Source organism: Oncorhynchus mykiss, chromosome 18 (genome assembly GCF_013265735.2).
Source record: "Oncorhynchus mykiss isolate Arlee chromosome 18, USDA_OmykA_1.1, whole genome shotgun sequence".
Classification (NCBI taxonomy): Eukaryota; Metazoa; Chordata; class Actinopteri; order Salmoniformes; family Salmonidae; genus Oncorhynchus; species Oncorhynchus mykiss.
This window is the reverse complement of record NC_048582.1, coordinates 19,374,877-19,385,165: the sequence shown is the minus strand read 5'-3', so window position 1 is coordinate 19,385,165 and position 10,289 is coordinate 19,374,877. Positions and strand designations below refer to the sequence as shown.

General features: G+C 41.5%; 1 protein-coding gene across 2 annotated transcripts in view; it reads left to right on the top strand.

Annotated features, from left to right (window-relative positions):
- The first annotated feature begins 664 nt into the window (after positions 1 to 664).
- The window catches only part of LOC110495751 (gastrula zinc finger protein XlCGF26.1), a 61,846-nt gene continuing 52,221 nt past the window's right edge, over positions 665 to 10,289 (top strand). The window contains exons 1-2 of one of the 2 annotated variants that reach the window (XM_021571159.2): positions 665 to 946; positions 3,968 to 8,491. In XM_021571159.2, coding sequence (XP_021426834.1) covers positions 866 to 946; positions 3,968 to 5,683 — 1,797 coding nt within the window. In that variant the 5' untranslated portion in view covers positions 665 to 865 and the 3' untranslated portion in view covers positions 5,684 to 8,491. Of the gene's footprint in view, positions 947 to 3,967; positions 8,492 to 10,289 lie in introns of those variants that run through there. The other variant, XM_021571155.2, reaches the window with a different exon arrangement.

Below are 10,289 nucleotides of genomic sequence, written 5' to 3'. Positions count from 1 at the left end.
CAATAACAAAGGCGAATGCCATGTCTGCCATTGTCGTGTTTCGACTTCCTGTCGGTGCATACGTACCTCGTCGACTTCCGGCTAGAGTCGGCTACTTTCGCCTTCGCCTCAAACGCGCCCATTACCAAACCAGTCAGATGGTTGTAGATTCGAAGATGTTGGAAATGTGCTGTAGAGCATGAGACAGAGGATTGTGTCGTTTCGGTGGAAAAAGTTGCGTGTCAACTGTGAGGGAGCCCATGTTGCTGGGGATCGGAAGTGTCCGGTGCAGGAAAACTCCTGATAAAATTGTGTTGCTGATATTCAGAGCTTAAATAGCCAAATTGATTAGCTACAGGAATCAGGACTAATAAAGCAAATGCAACAGCTTGTTTTGCAAACGTGGGCGTACCACATTGATGGGAATCCATAAAATTCCATTGCGGGCTGACACAGTAGGCTACACCCCCACAGGTTGAAACTCCTGGACAGCAGTTGTGGGTATCCTAATTGTCCATTCCATTTTGTCCTGTCTTGATTTTAGGATATATTGTTTGTTAAAAAAAACTAATTTGATTGGGCGCCATTTAAGTTAAGTCATTTGATCAAAAACCAGCATGATGTAAAATGTGTCGGTCTCATTATATGGTCATACATTTTATCTCAAGCCTACAGAAGGCTACAGAAGAAAAATAAGAAACTGCTTAGCGATTTCGATGAATGCCTCGGAGCTCGATATCAAACGCAACATCACTAATCAAATGTAGCGAAAAGCTTAAATTGCTAGCAGCAAAATAAGACAAACCTGTTGTGTATAGAATAGCACAAAATACTTCGTTGGTTTTACCCGCAACCCTTCTGGTGGGATACAAAACACACAGAGAAAATGGCGGAACTTCAGAAGGAGGCAGGACTGCCCGAAACCATTCCGGAGAACGGAGACGAAGAGGAGCCGGCTAATTCAAAGGTATCATAATGGCTCTGAGACTCCGATTTTCACTTTGAAAGAACAGAGTTGCTGGATCAGACTTTTTTTTCGGGATCTTTAGTCCGGTAATGGCTAGAAGGAATCCAACTTTTGTAAAATGAACGTCAGATTTGACTTTTCGTAGTAGGTAGGTTAGGATCATTAACGTAACAGGTTAGGGTTAGCTAAAATGACGAAAATTATACTTTTGATGTTCATTTGACTAGTCCCTTTAGTCCGGAAATTACAGATCCGAAGCTTCTGCGCATGTTGTATCACTTTCTACGCAGGTGTATATTTTCTATGCACAGATAACAGGCTACTCAGGCGAATGGTGCTTGTTTAATAACGTTCGATCAAAGCTGAACGTCTGCAAGATTACATAATGATCACAGTATTCTACCGAACGACTATAATAGGACAGAATAATGTTACTGGTCTTACATTAACATTACACTATGCTATTTGGTTCTGTTATGCAGAATTCCTGATTTATAATGTGATCTTGCAGACATTGATTGAACTTTGATCTAACTTTTATTAAATGAATACCATTCGCTTGAGTAGCCTGTTCTCTATGGGTGAAGGAGAATAATACACATGCGCAGACGAGCGGATTTACTGATTTGGAGGCCCCAGTCAGAGGCCAGTCTAAAGAAATGCTTATTGTATTCCCCTTGAGTCTAAGGTCCCAGGGCTGGATTTCTAATAAGATAACCTATGGAATTGTTTTACGATGGTCATACCAAGGATCATTTAGCTATTTGATTTAGAATTTTAGGACCCCAGTAGGTATAAACAAAAAAAAGTATTTGACAAAACATTGATTTTGTCCTTACTGCTACTAGACCATAGAAATGCATTGAATAACAGATTCATACATGTAAAAACATGTAATCAAAATTAAGTATGTTTTGGTGTCTGCCTTTTTCTGAGAGATATAAGAAAACTCAGGAAAAAATACAATTACATTGGAATTGCCTGTATACCTTTTTTACATGGAAATGCCCTATTCTCTTCCATTCAAGCATTCGTGAAAATACCGATTTTTCAGAATGTCTCTTGGTCGGACGAGTTTGTCAGGTATTTTCGGCCACCTTCCACCACAGTTGCGGAAGGCTGACAGGCAGTGCGCGCTAACCAAGGTTGCCAGGTGCACGGTGTTTCCTCCGACACATTGGTGCGGCGCGCTGTGTAAAGAAGCAGTGCGGCTTGGTTGGGTTGTGTATCGGAGGACGCATGACTTTCAACCTTCGTCTCTCCCGAGACCGTACGGGAGTTGTAGCGATGAGACAAGATAGTAGCTACTAAAACAATTGGATACCACGAAAAAGGGGTAAAAAAAAAAGGTATCTCTAGCTTATGTCCAGCTCATGAGGCCCCTTGATGACATGAGACCTGGGGAAATTGCCTCTTCTGCCTGATGGTAAGTCTGCCAGTGTGCGCAGAATGTGATCTGCACATGCGCAGAAGCTTCTGGAAGCTCCGGATCTTTTTCTTTTCACACTAAAGATCCCGAAAAAGTCGGATCCGCAGCCACAGCCTTAAAAGTATGCCAAACAAACGCCATTGATTGCAAAGTTAAACAAACCATACAACTCCATGCACAGCAAAATGATTACTTTTAACAATTTCCACAAAACACATTTACTCAAAGACAGTGCAGATGTAAAGTTTCAAAACAGAATGACGGTAAAAAGTACTTTTTCCAAAAACTCTCAAATATCTTCTCCGAATTAAGAACAAAATATTTCTGCAGAAAGAATTGGTTGTTGGCTATGATATTAGGCCTCGAGTTTAATTTATTTTATTTTGCTTATTGAATTACAGTAAGTAATTAACTCCCAGTAACATAATGATGGTGACAGAATGACGTCATGGGTCCCTGATCTGTACTATACAGAAATCCATAATTATGAATGTCATTCTCTTCATGATGATGCATCCTGAATAGACACAAAAGTAGAAAAATGTAATTTCTTCCTTTGCATGTTTGGGTATTATGCCTCTTCTACAGACTGGCTGTTATTCTAATGAGGTCCCCAAACAAGACCACATTTGGTTTGTCCGGACCTAACCTAATATGTACCAATCACAGACGCCTGTTTCACAAGTTTGGACATCACTGTACAGCACAGTAGAGTACACTTCAGTACATCATGAACATACAGTACAGTGTCGGTCGTTCCTCAGAGAGAGAGAGAGAGAGAGAGAGAGAGAGAGAGAGAGAGAGAGAGAGAGAGAGAGAGAGAGAGAGAGAGAGAGAGAGAGAGAGAGAGAGAGAGAGAGAGAGAGAGAGAGAGAGAGAGAGAGAGAGAGAGAGAGAGAGAGAGAGAGAGAGAGAGAGAGAGAGAGAGAGAGAGAGAGAGAGAGAGAGAGAGAGAGAGAGAGAGAGAGAGAGAGAGAGAGAGAGAGAGAGAGAGAGAGAGAGAGAGAGAGAGAGAGAGAGAGAGAGAGAGAGATTGTCCAGACGGTTTTCACATTTGCACCATGTGGCAGAAAGCGAATGAAAAACAGTATTCCAATGGATGGGAGGACAGTAGCAGGTGACCTAACTGTGGTTTGTGACTACCATGAATTCCCATCGCAGCCAGTTCAGTTGCAGTCATTCTGTTATAATTTTTGGGTCATTCTGTGCCTTAATTTAAAACAAATATAGACTCTTAGCTTTCATTTGACACCAAATTCAATGTGCTCCTGTGAAATTAACATGCTAGTGCACATGGGGCTTCAATATGATATAGCAATCAATATGCTATATCATGGGGATCTCTAGGCCGACAAACAAATCCTCATTATCATATTGGTACTGCTAGGTATTCAAATTAGAACTACCTACTACTGTAAAAATGTATAGACTTAATTTATTTGTTTGGCTATTTATTGTATATGCTTTCTATTCTAATTTGGACTTTAATCATAATGAAACGTAGGCTATGTTATCTATTACAAATTATGTTGTTTGAGAGAACAGAGACAATAGGCCTACTAGTAATTATGCCATTTTAAATGTATTTCCAGGAAGAGGAGATGGACACCTCAGAAGACCTGCAAGATGACAACCTGATCGAGGGGGACCACTTCCACAGTTCTAATAATGAGCAGCAAGATGGACATTTGGCAGTTAGGAGGAATGTAATATTAGAACGAACAAAATTCAACCAAAGACAACAAGAAGCAGGAGAGACTGCTGATGATTTTATCTCTGCGCTTCATTGTTTGTCAGAACATTGTGGTTATGGAGCTCTACTCAGTGAGGAAATAAGAAACAGGCTTGTCATGGGTTTACGTGACAGAAGACTGTCTGAGCAATTACAAATGGACCCAGAAATAACACTGGATGAAGCTGTCACATGCATTCGTCAAAAGCAACAGGACCTGCCGGAGAATACCTTCAAAGCTACCAGCAATGCTGCAAATGTAGAGGGTGTGCTTTCACATAGCAAACAGCAATGCCCAGCCAATTCCCAGTGCCAATCAGAGAAGAATCAAAACTCAGAAAGACCACAACAACCCCAAACAACGCAGGAGAATGAAGAGGAGCCTCTAGATACTGATGACTTCATTGAGGATTTCAGACCTGGAGGAGAAAAGCCTCACTACTGCGCCTACTGCGGTCAGAACTTTCAAAAAGTAAGGGATCTTATAAGACACCATCAAACACATACAGGAGTGAAAGAAATGTTCTGCCCTGATTGTGGGAAAGGTTTTACCCGCTCTGATAATCTGAAAAGGCACCAGAGGACACATAAGAAAGGGGGTGATTGTCTTTACTGTGATAAAAGCTTTTCTGAACCGGGAGAACTAAAAATACACATGGAAGTACATAGTCAAGAAAGGCCATACCTTTGCCCTGACTGTGGGAAGCAATTCAAACAGTTATGGGTGTTGAAAAATCACCAGCTAAAGCATACAGAGAAGATCTCACCACAGGAAAGGCATCACTACTGCTCCGACTGTGGAAAGAGCTTTACACGAAGGCATAGTCTTAGAAGACATCAGCAAGAAACGCATACAGATGAAAAGCCGTACCACTGCTCTAATTGCGACAAAAGTTTTGCGGGACGTGAGAGACTTAAAAAACATCAACTAACGCACAAGGAAAAGAAACATAAACATTACCGCTGTTCAAGGTGTGATAAAAGATTTCCTGACATGGCAAAACTAAGATCACACCTTCCAGTACATTCTGTAGACCTGGCACTCCACTGCTCGGACTGTGGAAAGTGTTTCTTAAACAAGACAAAGTTTGAAAGACACACAAGAATACACACTGCAAGTGGAAAAAAGCCATTCCTCTGCACTGACTGCGGGGATGGTTTTACAACTTTACGACGGTTGGAAGAGCACCAGCGAACACACACCGGAGAGAAACCGTACCACTGCACTGAATGCGGGAAGCGTTTTGCACGTGAATGGACATTAAAGAGTCACAAGCAAGTGCACAAGTTAAAACACTCTGGAGAAAGAGCTGCCTATCCTTGCTCTGAATGTGGAAAGTCCTTCTCCCGTTCACGTGATGTGATGACTCATGTGAGAAGGGTGCATAATAAAGAGCGACCTTTCCAGTGCTTCTGCTGTGAAAAACGTTTCTTCCAAAAGAACTTCCTTACAGTACACATGAGAATTCACACTGGAGAGAAACCATACCAGTGCTCAGACTGTGGACAAAGCTTCTCCCAAATTGGAGACCGAAAACGGCACCAGAAGAGGCAACACTCTGGAGAGGAGACTTGACCTCTATACAAGTGTGGATGGCCCCCTAATTTGGGAAAAAGTCGCTGACTCCGCCCTCCTCGTGAACTGGAAACCGATGAGTGGTCGCCATATGTAGGAGATTGCCTCCTTTGTCAGAGGAACATCAGGGAAGAATCTCAATTGCATACTCGCATCCCCTCTCCTCCTTCTCAAAACCCATTGGAGGAGAAGGTCATATGGGAGGGACCTCTGGCTTTCTCATCCAATGGGTTTGAGAAGAGAGGAGAGGGAACACGAGGAGTACTCGATTGACATTCTCCACCTGTGTATCCTACAGGCTCCCGATCACAAAACAAATCTTTTATCTATAAAATGTCTGGAACAACCAGCTAAACTTGTTTTTACCACTTTACACATTTTGGGATTCCTCCTATGTAAGCATCATTTGCTTGATGACGTGCAAGTGGAGTAGGAGAGTAATTTCATACATGCTATGGTTTGTTTTCACGTTTCCTTTCACTGATTACTTTTGATCTTTTTCAAAAGGAGGCGAGGAGAGTTTGCAAAACCAATTGAGAATCTCCCACAGACGCTCAATAAGAAAGGACTACAACAGTAAAACAAACATACAATATTGTCATAGCATCAGTCTTTATTGTAGTTTTTTTTTGTCAACTTTGTCAAACAATTATTTGAATATTTTGTATCAAAAGTTAACTCTTTATATACATTTTTATTTTATCACCCTCGTAGTTTCCACCCGGCAAATTTGTATTTGTTAATCCTCCAATGCACAAAGCATCCCATAAGGCCTGGCGGGTAGGGGCGTTGGGCCAGTAACCCGAAAGGTTGCTGGATCGAATCCCGAGCGGACAAGGTAAAAATCTGTCGTTCTGCCCCTGAGCAAAGCAGTTAACCCACTGTTCCCAGGGGCGACGAAGACATGGATGTCGATTTAAAGCAGCCCTCCGCACTGCTCTAATTCAGAGGGGTTGGGTTAAATGCGGAAGTCACATTTCAGTTGAATGCATTCAGTTGTACAACTGACTAGGTATTCCCCTTTCCCTATGTCCTGACTCCTGTGTGCACTTGCATGTGGGTTTTGACATGATTGGCTTGTCTGAATTGTGCCCCGCAGACATCACACCAGAGAGAACAGTCTATGACTAGGGTGGCTGGAGTCTTGGGCAATTTCTAGGGCTTTCTCTGACACCACCTGGTATAGAGGTCCTGGATGGCAGGAAGCTTGGCCCCAGAGATTTACTGGGCCGTACGCACTACCCTCTAGAGCACCTTGCCGTCGGAGGCCGAGCAGTTGCCATACCAGGTGGTGATGCAACCATGCTCTCGTTGGTGCATTCCTGCCACCTACTGTGCTGGAGTGTGGGCCAGAGACACTGCTAGCAGTCGCAATGGCAATGGGTGCGGTTTGTAGTAAATTATTTGTTGTGGGTGCGGCATGTAATAACCGTAGTCTGCAGATATACATTATTGAGGCATTTGGGTAGCCAGGCAATCCATATCAAAGATGATCTATTATATTGACAAGAAAACTGAGTTGACTGTTGATTCAATGATTGAGTCAGGTGAGATCAGGTGGGACCATTCCAATGAGACAGGGGGGTCACCATTGAGACCAGGGTCTCATTCTCAAGGGAGCCCTGTGAACATGAACACACAATTCAGTACAACATAAAGCAAAATAACAACATCAACACAATACAACAAATACAACAAGATTAATCAAAACAAACACAATGATCACATCTCCCTCAAAATTGATGGTGACCAGCGAGTCCTGCTTCAAGGTGGCCTGAAGGCTATTCCGCCCTATGGGATTCCCAATCACGGCCGGTTGTGATACAGCCTGGAATCGAACCAGGGTCTGTAATGATGCCTCTTGCCCTGAGATGCAGTGCCTTAGACTGCTGCGCCATTCGGGAGCCCTCTGCTGCATAAATGATGTAATAGGCCAGGGCGATATGTATACTGTAGCTAATAAAGTAATACTAAGTGTATGTTTTGAGGTAAGCTGTTAGTAGCCCATGTGCCTCAGCCTAATAATTTGGTCTGTTTTCACATCTTAATTTCGCCTAGTGTTCTGATTTGGTGATGCACATGTAACCTATAACCTATTTTTGCGAAATGTAATCATTGAATATTGTAAGAGCTTTCATTGTCTGCTTATATACCCCCTTTATTTATCCTACGGTTCTGACTTGATGTACAGGCAGAACACTGTAAGAACGGCCCATGTTCTGAATTCTGTCGCTGTACATTTCAAAAATGCTTAACAAATAGTTACATTAACAACGTCCGTCTTAGCTCGCTCATTAACGTCTTAATCGAAATGACGGATTGCCTCTTATCCGCTTGTCTTCCCCTTATGCCATAGTTTCTACATCGCAATTGTCAGTAGAAACCACATTTGTTAAAGCAAGTCAGCCATATCACCTATGTTTTTTTTAAAGGCAGTAAATGAGACTGAATGATATCTTTCCCTGCCAGACAAGGCTCTGCTGATAGCCAGGTGTAGCAGTGGTATAGTGCAATTCATGTATTGTTTAATGTTGTGTAGTGGCTTAGCTGGCATGCATCCCACTTAAAAAAAATAAAATAAAAATTTGTTGGGGGTCACACCAAGATTTACATGCTAAAATCGCCACTGCCCATATCAATAAAGCCACACTGCGGGTTTCCTGCTGTTCAATTGTTTTTTCAACCCAAATAAATGCCTGTATTATGCAATCATAACTCAAAATATAATACTGTATCAGTCCATTGTTTTTATTTTTATATTTGAGTATTTCTAGACAAACAATATAAACCACCATTGACATCCTTGTATCCACAGCCTTGTCCATGTGTGAGTGGGTGTGTGTTCCAGCCCTGTGTTTATCAGATAGGGGCAGGCTATAGAAAGTGAAACATATGTAGCTACAATCCTTAATTAAAACAATAACAAGGGGCTCACTCCGCTGTTATTTTACTTATACTGTGGTGTTATAGTTAAGTAATTACATTTTTCAGAGGATGCGTAACAATCAATGGAAGACCCTGATCAGAAAGTCAGCCAGACGACATGAAAAAGTGCAGAGATGCACAGCCATCTACAGATGGCCAAAAAGGGACATCTTGTACACCATTGAAACAAGCAAAACTACAACCAGGAGGATCACACACCTCACGAAGCCGGCTTAATCATCTTGTATTTGACTTCATAGAGGATGTGCAACCCTTTTCACTAGAAGAGGTGCCTTCCTTCCGCAAGCCAGTAGAAGGAATCAGTGGGGGGAGAAAGGTCATGTGTAGAAAGACCATTGATTCAATGAATTGCAGTGGCAATTTATATTGACTACATCCTTCCTAGCTTGCTCAGAAATTTCTTAATCGAAATTACGGATTGCCTCTTATCCGCTCATCGTTCCCTTATGCCATACTTTCTACATCTCAATTGTCAGTAGAAACCACATTTGTTTAATAACCTCTACAGGAACGGTGTCCACCCCACGGGACGGTTAAGCTAACGTAGGTTAATGTGATTAGCATGAGGTTGTAAGTAACATGAACATTTCCCAGGTTATAGATATATCTGATATAGGCAGAAAGCTTAAATTCTTGTTAATCTAACGGCACTGTCCAATTTACAGTAGCTATTACAGTAGAATAATATCATGCTATTGTTTGAGGAGAGTGCACAATTATGAACTTGAAAATGTGTTAATAAACCAATTAGGCACATTTTGGCAGTCTTGCGACAACATTTTGAACAGTTATGCAATGGTTCATTGGATTAACCTAAAACTTTGCACATGCACTGCTGCCATCTAGTGGCCAAAATCTTAATTGCGCCTGGGTTGTAATAATACATTATGGCCTTTCTTTTGTGTTTCAAAGATGATGATACAAAAAAAAAAAAACATTTTATCTTTTATGAGATCTAATGTGTTATTTTCCTACATTAATTTCACATTTCCACAAAGTTCAACGTGTTTCCTTTCAAATGGTATCAAGAATATCCATATCCTTGCTTCAGGTCCTGAGCTACAGGCAGTTAGATTTGGGATAAGTCATTTTAGGCGAAAATGTCAAAAAAGGGTCAGATCCTTCTACGCAAGTCAGCCATATATATATATATACACACACACACACACACACACAGACTCACACACACAGTGGGGCAAAAAAGTATTTAGTCAGCCACCAATTGTGCAAGTTCTCCCACTTAAAAATGATAGAGGCCTGTAATTTTCATCATAGGTACACTTCAACTATGACGGACAAAATGAGAAAAGAAAATCCAGAAAATCACATTGTAGGATTTTTAATGAATTTATTTGCAAATTATGGTGGAAAATAAGTATTTGGTCACCTACAAACAAGCAAGATTTCTGGCTCTCACAGACCTGTAACTTCTTCTTCCTCCACTCGTTACCTGTATTAATGGCACCTGTTTGAACTTGTTATCAGTATAAAAGACACCTGTCCGCAACCTCAAACAGTCACACTCCACTATGGCCAAGACCAAAGAGCTGTCAAAGGACACCAGAAACAAAATTGTAGACCTGCACCAGGCTGGGAAGACTGAATCTGCAATAGGTAAGCAGCTTGGTTTGAAGAAATAAACTGTGGGAGCAATTATTAG